At 40.9% G+C, this 20,027-nt stretch overlaps 2 protein-coding genes across 2 annotated transcripts in view; both read right to left on the bottom strand.

Moving 5' to 3' along the window:
- The window catches only part of usp54a (ubiquitin specific peptidase 54a), a 59,095-nt gene extending 46,029 nt beyond the window's left edge, over positions 1-13,066 (bottom strand). Inside the window, 1 exon segment of the mRNA XM_048269632.1 lies at positions 12,945-13,066. The gene's annotated coding sequence lies outside the window, so the exon portion shown is untranslated.
- Positions 13,067-13,427: 361 nt separating this feature from the next.
- On the bottom strand, positions 13,428-19,571 carry myoz1a (myozenin 1a). The gene is made up of 6 exons (XM_048269665.1): positions 19,364-19,571; positions 17,948-18,044; positions 15,335-15,522; positions 14,894-15,161; positions 14,488-14,653; positions 13,428-14,381 (listed from the first exon to the last, which is right to left on the bottom strand). The coding sequence occupies exons 2-6, from the start codon at positions 18,033-18,035 to the stop codon at positions 14,147-14,149; spliced, it is 945 nt and encodes a 314-aa protein (XP_048125622.1). The 5' UTR covers positions 18,036-18,044; positions 19,364-19,571; the 3' UTR covers positions 13,428-14,146.
- Between the last annotated feature and the right edge of the window lie 456 nt (positions 19,572-20,027).

The raw sequence follows: 20,027 nt of genomic DNA on the forward strand, positions 1-20,027 counted from the left end.
GAAGGCTATAAAAAAGCGTGCAAGTTGCAACTGATGCTAAAGTCTGTCCCGGCAAATCTAGACATATACACTAAAGAAGCCACTTACATATTCTTGTGTACAAGTTAGCTGGTGTACACTATGCAAGTGCGAAAACTTGTAGTGTACGCATACTATGCAAGTGCGACAACACTCAAGTCGGATTTTTATTAAGAATATTTAAGTTACTTACTTGACAGACAAACGCTGTAACCGTTTTATATACAATGTTATACACAATACAGTAGCCTACTTATTATTTTAATTACACCAAAAATAAAATAATTTCTTCTACGCATTTCGAGACGAGTGCAAGACGAGCGCACAAGCCACAAATGTGAACATTGTAACGGTATTTCAAGTTGCCTGTTGCTAAACTAGTTAGCGGTAAAGCTACAGGTCCATCGGCTTGACGGATGTGGTGTTTATGTGTCATTGGAAGTTACTTAAGATAAAGAGAAAACGTGTCGAATGAATGGGAAAGGCAAGCAAAGTATTTAGTTCCAGGGAAGCAACTGTGTTGTGCTAAAACTAGCATTCCAAAAGTTTTAGTTAAGATCTAACACTGGAAGACTAACGTTTCCTAGTGTAGCCCACATCCTAAATGCATAGCATGAAAATACTTCCTAATCACTAAAAATAATCATTCTCTCTTTTCAATTGCAAATGTTACCTTTTCACATGAAATAAGTTGCATGTCCATTGTAAAAAATAAATCAGTGTGTCGCTAACATGAATCCTCATCCGGTCTCGTCTTTCAATCTTGTTATCCTTAAACAAAGCAACTTACCTTTTCTCATCCACTTTTGCTACAAATGTATCCCGTGCTGACCAAAGTCAAATCTGAGAAGTTTTCCGCAGTTCTGTTTCTAACACGGTGAGTAACGTTAGCTTCGCCAGTCGGGTATTTCGGAGAGCTGAATTCATTTTCTGCTCACCAATTACTGTGTGCACTGAACTCTTTATAATACATTGCTAGCAGCAGAGTGAAGAGCTGGGCGGGGGGAAGGGTGACGCCATTACCTGTCGTTGGGAACAATGACAATACCCCTACACCAGCCGGGCGGAAAGTGCCAAGTTGACACTCGATGCACTTTCATACAGCTGAGAAACAACTCCGATTGCAGCAGTGTAAGTTTTAAACTGCCAGTGGTCATGTGTAATGCAAGAAATTCTCTCCATGGTATTTGCCGCGATGCCTAGAGGGCGGTCGGCTTGGAGAAAATAGGCGCACACAAAATCCGTTTACGTCCTGCTGCGACAGTATGCTGCATGAAAATTAAAGCTTGCAATGATGCGTCGAGCTTAAATGACTCGTGAAATTCATGGAAATATTCTGCTATTGGTGTAGAGACCAAGTTATTGGTCCCACGGTAACGAAAGAAAATTAATACATTATTGGCCTAAATATATCGTCCATATAAATACTCTTGATTCTTATTCTGAGCTGTAAAAAACATCCACATGTACTCTTCTGGATATCAAACACATGTGTTGTCTTCCTAACAATATACAAAGTATTGTTATGCCTGTGTACAGTATTTTAAAGGGATAACATAACATTTGATGTAACAAAGATAATCTTCCCAAGTATTATGTCATATCAAAGATGTTAAAGACCTAATCTTAACAATTTCTTAGTTGTGTTATGTCAGTTACCAAAAGTAAACAATTACTGGCCTGATGCAAACATCCAAACAGCGAACACTTCTGTTAGTTCTGTGCACACTAGAATAGACCAGTCTGGCATTACAAAGCAGCCTACTTTTATACATCAAGGAAGCTCCAAAAGTTGGTTTTAAAACGTTTAATACCTAGGCTCTGGCACCACTCTATTCAGAGACTAGAGGATTTTCAAACACTGTTTGCAGAAATAATATTTAAAAATGGCAAATACCTTAAATGGCATTTTGAAAGGAAACAAAAAATGAAAAGGATGAAGTGAGTTCTGTTGAGTTCTGTTGTCTGTTCTGTTGTGCTTCAGGAGCTTGGTGGACGTCTGTGCAGCAGACATGTTTACAGGCTGTCTGATGGCTAAATGAAAATTACACCCAGTGCTGGATGCTACTTCTCCACCCATGGATAATTAACAGGGCAATGTTACAGTTTAATCTGGAGTTGAGCCAGGCAAGGGGGGAAAAACAGGCCAGGCCCATAGTCTGTGTGTAAGACGGAGGGAGGGAGGGAGCCATCGCCTGGGTTATTCCCATGGGTCTCTATCTGTGTAAAACATTGTGGCCCATGGTTCCCAAAAAGAGATTGTCCATGTGCCACAACAAAACAAATGACCCTCTCACTATCTGTGTGAACCACTGGAGCCTTCATTCTTACAGAACTCCCTGCTAACTCCTTGTTATCTAGGTCCATCATCATTCGCTTATAACAGACGAGGAGACCTTAATGGAACCTTGCATCTACAAGTTCAGAGGAGAAAAGATACATCAGGCAATGTTCAATTAATTTATATCCCAAAGGGGAAAAAACAGTATGCTATTCCCTTCATGTTCACATATTAGCATATCAGACCAATACTCAACAAAGTGGCCATGATAACACAAGAAAGGATGCATAATTACATCATGGCAATTTAAATCTGATTTAATGCAGATCTAAGAAGATCTGTCTGCGGCTCCTGAGTTTGTTGTTCCCACTGTTGGTAAGTCATAGGACTTTAGCACTACAGTAGACAGCATTACTAAAACAAAACTGTGGAACTGAAATGAAGACTGTTCACCAAGCAATACAATAATCATTTCTGTCTCAGACACACGATTCAAGCAATATGTAGCCTTATAGAATCCCATAGCCTCGTAGCCTATAATTTCATCAAAGCCTAGGCTACATGTATTCCGTTGTACTGTACACATACCTTTATGGATATAGCCTACCCTATTGGATGGTGGGACTGTACAGAGCAGACACTTCTGAAGTCAGTGGCCTGAAGCAAGCCATAAGCCTTAACTTACACAAATTACAGAACGTATCATAAACTCAATCTCTATCCAGCAAGAGCAGCTCAGAAAAAAATAGGGCTAATGTGTAACTACTGACAAGCTTAATACAACATTTCCTGAAAGGGGGTCGGGGGGAACAATGCCTTGATTCTTTTGGTATTTGTCAAGCGGTTTGTGTTGGGAATTAGAACAGTTTCCCATCATAAGCAAACCCCTCCACCCCCACCCCAAGACAAATGCTGATGTTGAAAACAAAGAATTTTACCGGTAACAATGCCACCTCTTTCAGTTCAAAGACACGCTTCCTCTATTCTAACCCCAAAGGCTTTGTCTGGCCTATTTACAAAGTGAGGTCCAAAAGCAATCCAATTAACATTTTTTGGTTGATACTTTTTTCAGTCTGTGAGTGTGTATGTTTAATTAAATTCAATCCATGCTAGTCCACTAGTGTTTTATTGGCTGGCACAATAACCTGTTTTTCCCTGAACATAAACTATAAAATATTGGCAATTTTCTTTCTACAACTAGTCTCATAGAGAACAAGTAGTGTCAAAAGGTTTTGCGTTTGAAGACCTCACCTGTCTCCTGAACAGCATAGCACAACAACAACTACCACATCTTGCTCCTGTTCTGGTGTAACAACAAACACCACCACCTATCCAAATAGCCAGGAGAAAAAACTGAGATTAGGACGAGTAGTGCTCAGCAAATACTGTGTCCACTTTGTCCACTTCCTGTATGACATCACCCTTTGAAGGGCACCACCCACACACTCACAGACTGTGCCTACCCTGTCGGATGATTAACCCTGAACACATTACCCTCAGCGTTGGCTCCTCAATTACTCATGCAATCAAGCCATGGTCTAATGAGTTAAGATAAAAGGAGCGAAGACAGTACCAATCACTGTTGTTAACTGTGCACTTCACAACAGTCTAATTTGGACAACGGGGCAGGGTCAGGGGTGGACGCGCTGTATGTCTTTCTTTAGTCACTTTTCAAGAGGATGACACTGTTCTGAGTCACCGTTTGTTTCTGTTTCTGTCTCTCTCTCTCTCTTTTTTCTCTCTCTGATCTGGCAAGGACAAATGACAAGATATTCACAACAAAACAGGTCTGGCATAAATCAACCAACAGTTATTAGGCTAAAAAAAAAAAAGGTTTGCCAATGCGGCTTTAAATAAAACAAGACATAACAAAGGCATCAAGGCTTAGGGAAAAACACTTTTCCATTACCGACAAGTCAAGGAGAGGATGGAGGCCGTTTCCAGCATCCAGCCATGCAAAATTTTCCTCTAGATATGACATCATCTCCAGAGGCATTTCCCTCAGTTGCACACCACACAGGCATGGTGCCCTTTCGACTCCTGCGCTCATTATGAGTCAAACAGGCAGAAGCTACATAAACCATAAGGGTGCACACACAGAACAAGCCCTCAGTGTTTACACAAGCAGATGTAGGTATGCTAATCTCAGCCAGCAGCCAATAAACAAGCACAATTAGTCCTACATAACAACAGAACTCTGCCATTGCACAGACTGGATATTTTAACTGAAAATTCAATTCAAACTTGGTGCCTTGTGTCTATTGCACATTAGCCATCCTCCGTGACTGAAAGAGTGTGTAGTGCCTAAGCCTCTGTGTAGGTAAATGTGGCCGTCAGAAGGTTTACTTAGGCTACTACAGTTTCATTCATTGACTGCTGAGCATTTGTCACACCTGCCAACCACCAAAGCCCCAGCTAATCTCATTTGTCCCATACTCGTGTAAGATAACCTTTCCCTTTGACACAAAAGGCTCTCTTAACATGTCAGAGGCGGCGTTTTGGGTACTCACCACAATGGGGTGGTCGTTCATCCGAGTCCGGAACATGACAGCTGCTATATTACCAGAGAACTTCACGCAAGTCTCCACAGGTGACACTAGAAACAATGACATCATCCCTATCGGCACACACCTGTTTCCTCAGGAAGCCCCTCCCCTCTTCCCGCCTACCTCCTCTGACTTTCTAAATCTTTAAAGGGACAAGCCTCACAGCGTCACTCTGAGGGCAAAGCTCAATCTTTTCTGTGGTTTCAATCCCTCCCTCTACCACCAAATGCATACCAAGCACTGTAGACATAATGGAATAGGCACTGTGCTTATCTCTTAATAATGGATTTACTAATTTGACAATAAAGATCAGTGACTAATGAAGATAAATGTTAGCCTTAACCACGGTTTTGCACTAATCAGACTTATGGTTAGTTCAAGTTTTTTTTTTTCAATGTGTCTGTTTACTTTTCATTTGAATCAAAACTTTTTTTCCACCATCTGTACCCTGTGAGAAGTTATTTCCTTCAACAAGACTCTTGCAGTGGTGGCACAAAGCAATCCATCAACAATCCATCAAAAATCCAAAGGCTCTTTTGAGAGTACACTCGGCCTTTGTTATCTTCAAATCTAGAAAAAAACTAGAAGAGCCTTCATAGAGCTCAGACCATAACAATAATTGGGACCATAAGAACCCAAACAGACATCATTGTCCAAATGCCCATATACAAAATGTCACACTATATTGACAGCACGAAAGTGACTTTTGTTATGGTGCCCCTGGAATAATCTTGAATGTAATATAAAAATGAACCCTCTATGTTCCTATAATCAATTCAGATCTGTAATCACAAATCACAAACCTTCCTATGTCCAATTGTACCCGTTTTAAGTAAATGTTATTATGTTAGTATATTATTTTATTATTAATATTTGATGTAGTTTTATTTTCCCTTCCTCCTCAGGGCTCCAGAGTGCGACCAATTTGCGACCTAATTTTTCAAAAGTGCGACTAAAAAAAAATCGGAGGTTGCACCGGTGCGACTAGCTATTCGAGAGAGGAAAAAGTGTCCGCATTGAAACTCTACCTTTGGTTCAATAACAGACACATATTTGGCCAATATCGTGGTTTAAACAAATCACAGATAGTGAAGGGCGGGACCTCCCCTCTGATTGGCCATGGCCCAGTGCCTGTGTGTAAATTTAAAAATGTGTGTGCTGCAGAGAGAGAGAGAGAGAGAGAGGTCAGAGACCCGTCAGATAAACAAGAGTGGATGTAGTTGCATTACAGTGTGGTCACAATAACTGTGGTCATTGTGTACGGTGAATTGAATGGACACATTTAGATCGATAGATAATAATAGGCCTACCATTTCATTACTGCATTAACCATAGTGATGTTCTTATTGAAAATTTAAAAATACTAAAATTAAAAAGTAAATTGCATTGTGGGGCTGTCAAATGATTATTGCAATCATCATTGCAAAATCACATAAAAATCCCCCAGGATACTTGGAACATCTCTTTAAATTGTGCTCTAGCTTCTATGGAAGATGCTAGCATGGCGAGCTGGTTTAGCCAAGGCCTAAAGATCAGGAAGGATAGTCTGTAAGACATTGAGCCATGAGATGTGCAGTTTGAAGCCCTTAAAAGACGTGCACTGTTAATTTACTCACTGTTATTTTTATTTAATTCATCTTGAATTCATCGAGATGTTTTAAGTTTAAATTTCAGCTCAGTGAAGCACTTAAAGCACCAACACTTCATTAAGTCACTTTTCTTGTAGAATTGTAAATCATAAGTCATAGGACAACCTATATAGGACAGTAATTAAGGAAAAAAAGTGAACCTGCTGCAGTGTTAAATGCGATGTGGTTGAAAATGTGGGTGCACCTAACTTTTTTGCTGTTGCACCTAAGAAAAAAAGTTAGTCTAGAGCCCTGCTCCTCTATAATGTTATGTAGGTTATCCTATTATTTATTTTATTTTGTTTTATTTATAGGCCTTTATCACAATTATTATAAGATATATTTTGTTATTTCATTGTTAATCTCGGATTCACTGAAAATGAGGACTACCCTCAATGAACCTCAGAGAATAAATAAAGGTTGAATGCATGAATGAATGAATGACCTTTGTCCAAATGTATACTGCCCAAGTGTAGCCATCTAATATCTACTATTTTAACCCATTTAATGAACAAAATGTTGTATAGCATGAGACATCTGATCGACCATTTTTGGCTACACAAACCTTCTTTACAACAAGGAAACATTCAGCTACAAGTTCATGCCTATAGAAAGGCTGGATCTTAGTGCCATCTAACTGAGAATGCACCATGGTCAGCCCACCATGGTCCATTCTCTCGATCTTCTGACCTTACCAGACATGGCAAAACACAAGCAAGAGTTTTTTAGTCAAAGTATATGAGATAATGGGTCTAGTTCTCTTCTGCAAGTAAGCTAAATTGGTCATATTCCTTCAGTTCACCAAGGCTGTCAGCACCAGAGGAGGAACCTCCTGAAATCAGTTTTGCTCCTGATTTTCAGTGGGTGGAGAGAGCAGGCTTTTTCATTGTGGGTGCAGGGAAAAACAGACGATGCATTACCGGCATGTTCAAGAGGTTTTCTCTTTGAAATAACACAAACACCATAACAACAGACTTTTTACCTCAGTACAAGCTAACAGGAACCGCTGGTTAAACAAACAGATAAAAGATGGCCAGAGGGATGATTAAACACAGGAGGAGATGACTTATATTAGGCTGTTATTAATGTAGTGCTCAGAGCTTCACTACCTTAACTTTGTTCCACACAGCATGAGTGTTTTCTTCACAACACTTCTGAGAAATGTCCATTTATCATGAAAGAGTCAGAGAGAAATCAGGAAGTTCCCAGGTCTTTGTTAACGGGGAGAGAATAATATTATTTGTACAAAACTGTCAACAAATCATTATCAACAATGCTTAGGGTGTTATACAACATGTTCTTCATCAATGGGATGGGGTATTGCTTTGTTGTTCATAGGATCTTGACTTTCTTTAAATGAGTTCAAAATAAGCATGGGAGAGGCGAGTGGTCTGTGCTGCTAAGACGCAATTAAAAATATGTGACTGCTTAATTGATTAACTGTCCTCAAAGAACAATTCAACAGGCCAGCTACAAATCTGAATAAAATCGGTCATCATCACCGGATTCCAATTTACCGTGTTCACTTCCAGCCGACCTCACCTGACCTATTATGTCATGGCAGGGTCAGAGAATGGCCCCAAAACCAAGGCGTCGTGTCAGAAGTATTCAGCAGTAAACCATCCACAAATGCCTTGTTCAGCTCCCACTGACTTGCACAAACCTTCTACTCATCACTGTGGAATCCTTTGTGTTCTCAGAACGGAACCTCACATGATTCTCAGGAATGGATTGCACATTGCAATCAGGCCAGGTCTGTGCAATGCCTGTCCTTCTTTTAACCTACCAGTGTCTAACCCACTTTTTTTGTCCATTGTATTTTTCTGAACCATTTCCCATTATCAAGGGGGCAGATTTTCCTGTTGTGGGTAGACCTAACAGTGTTCTTCTGAATAATTCAGGATTCACTCCTGCTCTGTCAAGCAATGATCGTAGTAGGCCAACCAACCATTTTTTAATTAGCCTACAAGTTTGCAACAGGCCACTCTTTAAAACCATACGAAGACTCATTATTAAGCAAAATGTGACCAAGAACGAAGTCAGACTGGATGACACGGCCACAGTGGTAACTTCATGATTCACTGAAGTTTCAACCAACCTCTGCACAGCACATGAAAGCTTCATAATTAGTCTACATGTGATATGAACTGCAGAAGCCAAAGTGTTAGTGTGAATTTACAAAGGACAGGTTATCAGGATACGTATTTGAATGTACCAACTGTATCTCTGATAACTTCATGTATCCACTGTCCAGTGTATGCATACTAGTAATTTAATCCATCAACTGTAAGCATAGTGTGTAGTGTACCCATATTGTATCTTGCCTGTGCCTGTTGAGGTGTCCCAACCATGGCAACCTTGACAGGGACAACAAGGAGGCGGACATCCCCAGCTGCGGACATCCCCACCCGGACAATTGCACTACCCTATTCCACCCATAGTGTTCTATTTATTTACAAATTTACATACTGTAATTACACTTAATACATAGCCATATTCTACTGCTCTTCATACTATTCATTCAGCCTGCACACTTATTCTTATTTCTCTTATAATGTTACTTTTTTATATATATTTCTATTACAGTATTTTTTATATTTCTTACTGACCTTTCTGTTTTTATTCTTTATATGTTAAGTGACTGTTGTACTCCGAGAGCAAAGATTAACCTTAGTCAAATTCCTTGTTTGTTTATGCAAACCTGGCCAATAACTTAAAGCTGATTCCAATCTGATTTGCTGAATCTATGGTCAGCATCTTATGTTGTGACAAAACCAACAGAGAAGCAGCCTGCATAGATATCAAATAATGAATCTATAGGTCAAACAATGTCAGTTTGTATTAGCACATGGTTCAGTAGCACTGTATAACTCATGTGTTCGATAACAGGGCCCTATTGTCATTGTCCATGGGAAAGGAGTGCGCACAGAAATCTATATTTGAAGGTTAGCAAGTTCCTACAACTCTACAGGTAAACTATTTTCTCTTTTGATTCTTTTTATACGTTCTGTCATCAGAACAGAATGAGCAGATGGTGTCCAACCTGTTTTCCACTATTCTTAGCTCCATAATTTACCTTGCTCAGTATGTCTGTGTTGGTAGAGGAATAATACGTGTCAAAACAACTGTAGACACCATGGAATCATTTCTGTAATTGTTATTAATGCGTGACACTCCAAAATGCTGGATTTGATTGTTTTGACACGTATTATTCCTCTACCAACACAGTAAATGAAATGATCATTAATCATATATAGCCTATGTTGTTAATGTTAATGTACCCCCGCTTCACAAAGGCACACTAGGTTGGACATTCTGCAGTGATGTTATAAAGTTTACAGCTTCACCAGTACTGGTAAATAGGCTACATTTTCAATAAGAACAGCACTGCACCTTGCCATCCGGAACACAAAGGCGACAGAGAATGAGAAGGTGACGTCACCCACTCACTGCAAACCAGTACAAAGCCATTACTGTGGCAGGCTGTGGGGGGATGACTCAGAGGCTGGAGTGCAATTTTTTTTTTTTTTTTTAAACATAGTCAAGCGACCAACCACCCACCCATCATCCCATCACAAGGTAATCATCCTACCAGAAACCATCCAATTCCCCATGCATGTGCAGCACTCATTTCCTGCGCACTCTCTCTCTCTCTCTCTCTCTCTACTACAACCTCTTCTACAGCAGGTTACTGTACCTGTCTGTCATTCTCTCCTCTCTTTCGCTCTCTCTCTCTCTTCTAATGCAGCTTAAAAAAAAAGGCACACACATAATGATTCCTGCTTGTGAAAGGTGAACATTTTCAATGCCTGTGCATCCGCCTGGAAGGTGCTGAGGTAGGGAGAGGTCTATACTAAAAGTAAAAATTCGGAGCAGCACAGATGTAGTAATAGCTATAAACTTTAATTAAGGTGCACAAAAGGGACTAACGTTTCGATGCTTCATGCATCTTCCTCAGAGTCCTAAGTAGGGAGAGGTCTAATCAGAGACTGACCAGGGAAACCAGGATATCAGTCACCTGGGCAGCCACTGAAAAGGAAGACATCTTCATCCCCATTTTTCAATAAGAGTTGAGGCCTAACTTGCACCTTGTAACATGTACGCTTTATCAAAACAGAACTGAGATGTTTCTGTAAAATTCAAAGCCAGTAATGAGGATTCAACATTAATATGCAAACCAAAACAAAAGGAGGATAGCCTCATGTTCACTTTGTTTCATGATTGGAGGTGGTCTATATCTTGACACTTCGGTCACTTCACATTTCCATCTTAGTCCAATGGGTGAACGCTCTCTGACCTTTCACCACACCCCAAAAATCATTACTCAGTGGCTCTCAAACTCACTGAATTATGCAATTCACCCCACTGATGACAACTTCAGTAAGCTTTACAAAGCAATAAGAAGGCATGTTAATCGCTTTGGAACATATAGCTCATCTAGAGAGAAACTCCTCACTGAACAAAAGAAACATTTGAATTAAGCATGAAAATCTGTGTTCTGATTTCAGCTCAATGTTTTCCTGTGGTGAGAACATCATTTGAGAGGAGAAAAATGCCTGAAATTAGCTTTTCATGAGCATTCTCCACAGGCTGAATCTGAAAAAAAAACTTGCCAGCATGCATTTTGCCTACAACCAATTAGTCTTGTTCCTGGTACACTACCTTGAGTCACTGCATTACCAAACATTATACACGCCAACACCTCCCACTCGTCTACTCAGCACTGATGAATGCATGGGAACGCCTGCCTTGAAGCACTCTGCCAGAAGTGACCATCAGTATGTTAATTTATTCATCTCAATTTTTACATAACAATCCTCCTCTAATTTGGCATGCATGCCAGGACTCACATTTATTTTTTCTCAGCTAATCTCAGAGAGAGAGAGAGAGAGAGAGAGAGAGAGAATGTCAAAACAGGCAATGTCAGCCATCTCTCTGATTTAGAACAAGTCCCTTAGTCCTACGTTAGGTATTCCTAGGCTGCTCTTACGTGACACTACTGTAGCAGAACTGAGGAGTTATGCCAAAATCTGCACCAGTTTGGTAGGTTCAGCTGCGCTCACGTGGGAGAAGTGCTTCCTCAAATTCTAAAGAGGTTTTTTAAAATTTAAAGCCCACGGAATGAGCAGGGAAGTGAACTTTCCGCAAAACTTCTGGCCCTCTGCTGCATAATTCCACCGATATTCCACCATCCCGTTTTAGATTCCCTCCTAAGTGTGCCAATTCCTTTTTTAGCATTTCGAGTGAAGAGATAAAATGCCATCCCCTGAATCATGTCGGAGTGGTGTTGAAATAAACGTGTTGCCGTACAGGAAAATGTCATGTTAAAGTTATTCATGATGAACCGCGGTACAATTTACATGACACATTGTGATTTATTTATAGATCACTTAATAATGCATCCAAAATCTTTCAGGTGACCAACTGAACACGTTTAGGGATAAAGTTGAAGACATGCTCATATCTAATCCTCAGTTGTGCTGGCATTTTCACCGAGATCTGCCTGTCCTACAAGCGTGTAAAACACTGCATTAAAAGACAATGAGTGTGACTAATCGTTACCCCTGGAGCTAGCGTTAGATTTTTCAGTCAGAGTTCACCAGTTGTTTCTGCTCTAAAATGCGCTTTCATCAACTAATTTCTGCATCAACATATCGATAGCCTCTCATCTAGTATGCCGCAGATAGTTGGCGTTACAAGAAAAATATAATTCACACACCACAAGTCTCCTGTTCTTTTTCAAACAAACGAAGGCAATCTAAATGCCCTACTGCGGACAGAAAAAAAGCATCTTGCTTGGATCCAGCAAGCGCTTTCTGATGGCATATCAATAGTTTAGACTAGACTCGGCGAACACATGGGTTCTGTGGTGTTGTCAGCCAACGACACCGACACCCTCTGCTGCAGTGAGCAAAAATCGAAATACTGACTGAAAACGAAATAATCAAACACAAGTAAGTAAAGGGTGGGGGGAACCTGGACATTGGCGTGGTTATGTAGCTTTCAGCAGCACTAATTAGGCACTCATTAGATAGCTAGCAGTGGGGTGCGATTGCTTTGTCAGCGGGTTACATGGGCTTTCGGCTGTCCTCCACAGACTACGGTTAGCTAGTTTGCTGTTTTGGAATTCAACAGCTTGATGGTAACAAACTTGCAAACAGGTATCTTAACAATACGTTGTCCCTCCGTTCAATGCAACGTAATAAACTAATCAATCGTATTTACGGATCGGTACGCGTGAAATAAAAAGGCTATGCTAGCATCAGTCCTTCCAACGGTAGATGGGGTCTGATGCATCCTTAAGGTGAACGTCACTCTGAATTTCTTGTAGACATGTGCATGTGCGTAGCTAGCTACAATAACTTCTCCAAGTCTAAACAACATTAACTGTCACTCTGCTGTTCTCCTGTCCACCACAGTGAAAAAATAATAATTTAAAAAGTCTCGTAAAGACGGTGTTCTCCGACTCACCTTCTCTGGCCGAAAGCCGTTTACCTCCGTTAGTCTGGCAATTTTCGGGTGATTTCTCTGCCGCTAAACCTCAAACATCCTCTAGCGTCACTCTGTACTGCAGCCAAGGCAACCAATTCTCGCGATGCTTTCCTCCAGGTAGTAGTGCGACATCAGGAGAGGAGTGGGGCTGTTGGAATTTTTGTGGTTCGTTGTCAAATTAATGATGATGATGTAGGCTAGGCTAGATATGACAGACGATATGACAGTATTGTTTTGATGATATGTATAATGTTCCAATCTTATCAAATACGATTTCACCAGAAAATATTTGGATTCAGAGGTGGTATTTTCATTCCCTGTTTCCATCCCTTTCAATCACCATAGGCCTACCTGTAGGCTTCATACTAGGCGTAGGCTACATTGCCTACATAGGCTATATCTTAAAAATTAATGTTCAGTGAACTGAGGTGTAGTAATGTAGGCTATAAATCCATAAAACCATTACACTTTGAAAATGTTTATTAAATTGTAGCAAGGACATACAAAGTGGCAACTGTCATCCATAGAAACATTAAGAGCCTTTAATGTGCATACATTCACGTGCAGGGATGACAATACAATTAGCAGCTAAAAGCCTTAACATCACAGAATGTAGCAAGTAGATAGATAAGTAGGCTACAGGTTGCAACCTGCAGGGAACATAAGCAGCCTATAGTTTGTGGCAATACCCACAACTCTAAAGTGCAACATGCTGACTTGAAAAGGGTAAGAAAACATTCATCTTTCACTCAAACTTATCTAGATTTCAATAGTTATGTGGAAGTCATGCAAAACGAACCTACCTATTACATAGACTACTGGGAGGATCATAAGCTAAGCCTGTACTTATTTCCAAAGTCAAATATTACTTTTTGGAAAAATAATAAAGATGTCAAAGAAACTGGTACTTTGTAGAATGTTAGTGATCTGCTTTAAAGTATTCAGCAAATTGACAAAATGCAAATATACCATTCAAATCAGTGATACTTTTTTTATTTACCCGATTGTGGCACTGACCTTGGACAACATTTAAAGTGTGTGTATATGTGATACTGTTTCTGTTCATATGCCTGCTCGCACGTAGGGAAGATCAGAATAGAACAAAATTCATTCAAATGCAATGAATGATGTCACGCACTAAAGTTGAAGATGGGATGTGTGTATGTCTGTGTGTCCTCCCCTTACAGGTCGTCTGTCTCCCCATCAAAGGGCATGGTGTCCAGCTCCATGTGGATGCTGCTGGACTCACCACTGGTCACCCAGCCAATGGGGGTGCGGTTAAAGGAAGGTCGTGTGCTAATGTCTTGGTGGTACACCACATCTGGTTCAGGCTGTTCCTTGACCACCTCAGGTTTTGGAACCTGGAAGGTCATTAGCTTGGATGCCTTCTCAAAGCCACCAAAGGGAATGGCAGTCCTGAAATAAGGAACGAGGTGAGAAAAGTAAAGACAGAGAAAGAGATAAAATAAACTATATAAATTAGACAACAGAAATCAATGACACCAAGACCGATAAATCCTACCTGTTAAAGCTCTTGTATTTGGGCAGGTCTTGGTAAATATAAGGGCCTGGCATGTTAGCTTTCAGGGTTGCCTTCAGGTCCTCGTTCCCTTTCATGGCCTGCTCCCATGGGGATAGGTACGTCTTCACATACTCACGCTTCGTTGCAGTCTTCTCTCCTTTCCCACCTGCACCGGCAGACATGGGTTTATAGCAATGTGTTGTTCCTGTGTCTGTACTAGCAAATAGAGCTTCTGGTAGAGGAAGGTACACTAAGATCTATTTGATCGTTTGCATAAACAGATAGAAATGAAAACATATCTGTGTCTTTTTGGATAAAAAGAATGATACCTAAAAAATGTGAATAAAGAAATAATGCCCTGTTAAAACATGAGGAATCAGTGTGGTTAGGGATCACCTGCACCCACCATGGCCAGCGACTCCATGTGCTCCACCACCTTGTCCACCGGCACCGCCAACACCACCTGCTCCTCCGTGTCCATCTCCTCCAGCTCCTCCTGCCATGCCTCCCATTGAATGCCCTGCTTCTGCCCCCTTACCATGGCTTCCTGGTTTGGGAGGTGGCACAGGTGCACCACCTGCACCTGCCTGCCCGACCATCTGTCCACCGACGAGTTGACCGTCAATATTCATCATCTGACCCCCAAGACTTGGTACGAACTTCTGAAAGTTCTCCTATGAGGACACACATTTTCTTAAATAATGCAGCTAATATATAATTGATTGCATATAGCAGAAAGTAGTGTTTTTAACACTTTCTTGAATACATAGTGCAAAGCAGTTCACCCATATTATATCATCAATGAATGGGCGTCCACAGCAGTCTGAGGTGTGTTGTAATCACTTACCATAGACTCACTGCTGAAAACATCAGGGTTGTTTTCAATGATAAACTTCTCCACTCGCTTCTGCCTTAACTTGAACATCTGCGAGCCTTTGTTCCTCATCAGGGACAGCTCCTCCATCATGATGTCCCTGGGTTGCCGGATCTTTGTCCCCAGGTCAAACTCTGATGCCTCTGGGTCAGACTCATTCTCTGCACAGGAAAAGAATAAAGAAGTTGTAAGTCATAAAATAGGTGTTTCAGTGGACAAGATAATACTGGAAATGTGGAAATTTGATGATATGTATGACTTATCAGAATGTATAACTTATCAGTGTGACATAAAGGAATATACCATTTCATTTTATTATCTATTCAGAGGAGCACTATAGGTTAAATGTACACTTTAAATACAAATAAAAGAAAAAGGTGAAAATGTTGACCCCTATGTGATGACTTCACAACATAAAATACACTTCTAAATTGATTTCCTTATGTCATTGTTATGTTTAAATGTAAGCTTCTGTGTGTGTTGCTATTTTCATATGTTGTTTAGGTGATTTCCCTGAGTACATATTTTGCCTCAACATTTTAACTTGTACCTGTAACTGCTAGAGCACATTCTCTTTGATGAGTTGATGTCCACAATCCACGTTTAGGCCAAACTATCCTTCATTTTACACAGTGGAGTCTCCCTACCAGCTCAAGCTTAACAACTACAGGCGGAGAGTTGGCTTCCTCTCAATAACATTCCTGTTATGAACACAAGCTGCTAAGGTACTCACACAGCAGGAGGTTAGACAAGAATTATTTTCAAATCTGTGTTATCTCTCCAATTCTGCCACTATGAGCTATGTTCCAGAACTCACATAGCATCCTCTTTGGGAATGTCTAGTCTTGAACACTTGACATGGCAAAGGCAGGACTTTAATTGTTCTAGTCCCTCAGTGATAGTTAAATGCATTCATTATGAATATTCATGAACAGCGTACACCTGTACGTTTTTGCATGCAGTATGTTTTATTTGGAAAGTGTTTTGAGAAGCTTTTTGTTGTGCATTTTCTCTCGGGATAACCTCTCCACCATTTTGATCTGTCAGAGCTCACTTCAGTAACTTCTATGAAAAGCGCCAGGGATTTTCCTATCAGCTGATGAGGTAAAAAAAAACTCTTTGTGAGTAATACTATGCTTCCTTATTATCACATCTATCAGGAAGTGGATCTTTTATTTACAAAGGCTGTCAGGGAGGAAATAAGTAGCAGTACAAATTACCTCCCTGGCACACTTTCCCTTATGTAAATCTGTTTTGACCTGCTGCAGATACTGTAAAGGGAAAGAGCATTACTCACTGGTGTGTTTCTAATGTGATTACAAGCATAGTATAAAACACACCAATGTTTTCTTGCATTACACTGATTACATTAAGCAGGTCGTATAGCACCATGAATGAGTTAATCCGGATTTTATTTTATTTTTTTACTATGGATTTGCTTAATTTAATTAAAAATACATTCTATGAGTCACTCAGTATTTGTGCTTCACCACAGTGTTGTGGTTATTATGGGTGACCATTTGTTTAATGAAAGATCACAATTAAAGGGCATATTTTCAGCATCACAGGAGATAATTCTGGTATATAAAACTCAACTAGACAATTTGATATATACATATGTATGCAGCAAGGAATATTTTAATGTTACTGTAAACAGAGCTTGTTGCTGCAGTAAAAATGGCTTTTCTAAGGCAGAACAGCTTACAGGCTGTCACAGAAACTGCAAGAGTGATACAAAGATCAGTTAATTAATAGTTTCCTCCCCTTGAGATCCTGGTGCAATTACATTTCGTTGGAGTATGGATCCCACGACTGGACCACTTGGGGGTGGGGCACTTGACAATCACAGTGATAATTACAAAAGACAGATGGCATTTCTACTGTGAAATCTACAGGATAAATGTTTGTCTATGTGACAGGCAAGCACTCATTAGTCCATGTTAAGTGCAGCCAAGTGTAACTTTCATGACAAGAGGCCTGAAATCTTGACAAAGTCTCAAATGAACAGAATAATTGGGCTAAAAATAGTAAATTTCTCTCTCTCTCTTTTTCCCCCTACTTTCGTCCGTGTTCTCTATGGTGTGACCTGAACAGGCAGTCACCAGAGCGGCCAGCCCTCGGACCAGCTGGATGCCTGCTGGGATTGGCTCGGCCTCTCCACTTCACGTCCCCAGACTTCTGCCACCACAGGAAGTGACTCTCTCGCTCTTTGCATTTATGCCAGCGTGCAGATCTGCTCCCCTCTGCTTGCCTATAAGACTTGCGCTCCTGCACTACCTTCCGAACACCTCCTCAGCTAAACACTCCATTCAAGTGTGTTTGTGTCATGTCCACTGTGGTATGTTTTTAGGAAGACACTACATGAAAAACCTTATACCTGCCAAACCCTAATTGATTTAGTGAAGTAAACATTGAACCAATTTGGGAGAATGCTTACAGTGAATGACCTTTAGAACTACTTATGTTGATGTAAATAGCTGCATACGTACAAAGTTGTGTTTATGCTGTGTTCGTACATGGGCAGTAATGGTCTTGGTAATGAGTGAGGTTTACTCCTATGGGAATGCTTTTGTGTGGAGGCAGTACCGTTCTGAGAGACATGAGACAGGTCGGTAATGATCTTGGTGGACTTTTTCCGCTTGTTTGGAGGTGCTGGAGTTCCAGAGAGAGGCATGGCTGCAGACTGCAGACCGAATCAGAGAAAGACAGATTGGAGCTTTTATTACATCTACTAGTTTAGAGCACTCAAAAAACATTCCACTGGTGCAAGAAAATGCCGCTGGTATGTGACAGTTTAGATTGGGGGTGCTCCTCATGATGGGGAAGTGCTTCCCCCTTCTGGCTGACATGTGCATTGCAAGGTTGATTGAATACTGAAAAGGGAAACCGTGGTATTCAAGCTGCCGATCCATGCATAAGATACCCTCCTCTAAGCAGACTACTCTGTGACTTCACATTCCGCAAATTCCAGGACATCCAGATGTCTGACAAGTATAAACATTAGTCTGAAGTAGTTTTTTAGCTATGTTTGAGTCCATGAATGCTGTCAACAGTCAATGGCGGTGACAAATACATCCTCTCTCTGCACAGGACCGCTTTATATATGTATTGCAATGTCTATTTTCAAGGAAAGCTATATATACAATATCTGCATAGCAATATCTGTTCGATCTAGTGCTTGATTTACTAAGTTGTATGGTATAAGCTGTGACTTCTACATTGCAAACAGCCACCTCCAGCGGGCCTTTGGTGCATCCACTTAGATGTTTAACTTATGCATTTCCCTGCACTGTATGTGTAAAGCTCTGTCCTGAGAGCTCTTTTAAGGCTCTGTTATTGGCGTACACTGCATTGCATCGACTTGACTGTAACACAATCTACTGCAGCTATTTTTAAAGACCCATTTTGAAGCAAGACCTTTTAGCGACAAATATGGCGTCACTAAAGCACACACCCACACACACACACACACACACTCCCCCACAGAAGAATGCTCACACACCCACACACAAGTATGTACACATAAACATGGTGGGACAATTCTAGCAAGAAATCACCCTCAAAGTTGTGTGAGGATGAGAATGAGGATGGGATCGAAGTGGGAAATTGTGACCCCACCACCACCTCATCCAACAGAGGAGCACTGAGCTCAAGTTTCCCCCCCGCCTGGATATCCCAAGCTTTGCACACCATATAAAAACTGCAGCCGAGCAAAGGAGAGGAGGGGTCAGCACATTCTCTCTGGACATGGGGCAAATTTATGGAGCAATATTAGCAGCACTTCCATCATTCTGCTGCTGCACTGGAAAAATTAGACCTTTCAAGTTGCCAGATAAACAATACGTTTGTTCGTTTTCTTGTTTTCCAGTCAGCAATCCGGTATCTGTGTTGGCTTTTATTTCAACATGTGGAGCACCCTTTGCAAGTCCCACTGTTTACCATTCATCGCCAAACAACACGTGCAGTTTTGTTAGTAAAAACTCTTTGTCACAATCTACTTACCCAGGTTGGGCAATCCTTAATTCAAGCAGAGTTTTTTTAAATTACAACCAAGAAGAAAGGCAAAGCTTCAGATCAATTCTGAACCAAAGCTTTATAAATCCCAGGGTGACTTTAACCTGTGTCTGGACCAAGATCTTGGGGAGTGCGATATCCAGTGAGTGGCTAGGGGATGGCAGATCTTTGAGGGGGGAGGGAGATGAAGTCCTGGTTAGGGTGGGAGTGGGGGGCTGAATGTGTTCTGTAAGGCACAAAGTGCTGATGGGAATTTCAAGGGACCAATATCTTTCTTGCAGATGCTCGGTGGCCTATATATAGCTCATATGGGGGACGCGAGGGAGATTGGGCAGAATTAGCCAAGGGGTGGACTTGAGGAGTATTTGCATGGGGCACTGGATGACTGACTTGTCCTCTTCATCAACCCCTCTAGTCAGAGTCAAGGCCTGCCGATGATCAGATTTTCACCTTTTCATTTATGAAGTGGTCTTCTTCACAACTTGGATGACAGGCATTCCTCGTCCTTACAGATTGGTCAGCTTTGAGCTGTCAGGTGGATGCTTTGCATGTCTCAGCAGCTGAGGATTGTATGTGCTTGTCGACACCTCTCATCATTACATTCTCAAATTATTACTGAAAAGCAAGTGAATGACGCCATAGTTATATTCAC

Source organism: Alosa alosa, chromosome 18 (assembly GCF_017589495.1).
Source record: "Alosa alosa isolate M-15738 ecotype Scorff River chromosome 18, AALO_Geno_1.1, whole genome shotgun sequence".
Taxonomy (NCBI): domain Eukaryota; kingdom Metazoa; phylum Chordata; class Actinopteri; order Clupeiformes; family Clupeidae; genus Alosa; species Alosa alosa.

Excerpts from the sequence above, each read along its gene's own strand:
- myoz1a (XM_048269665.1), bottom strand. The coding sequence starts at position 18,035 with ATGCCTCTCTCTGGAACTCCAGCACCTCCAAACAAGCGGAAAAAGTCC. Across the intron at positions 15,523-17,947 it reads GTCTCATGTCTCTCAGAACG|AGAATGAGTCTGACCCAGAG; the intron begins GTACTGCCTCCA and ends TTTCCTGTGCAG. Across the intron at positions 15,162-15,334 it reads TTTTCAGCAGTGAGTCTATG|GAGAACTTTCAGAAGTTCGT; the intron begins GTAAGTGATTAC and ends GTGTCCTCATAG.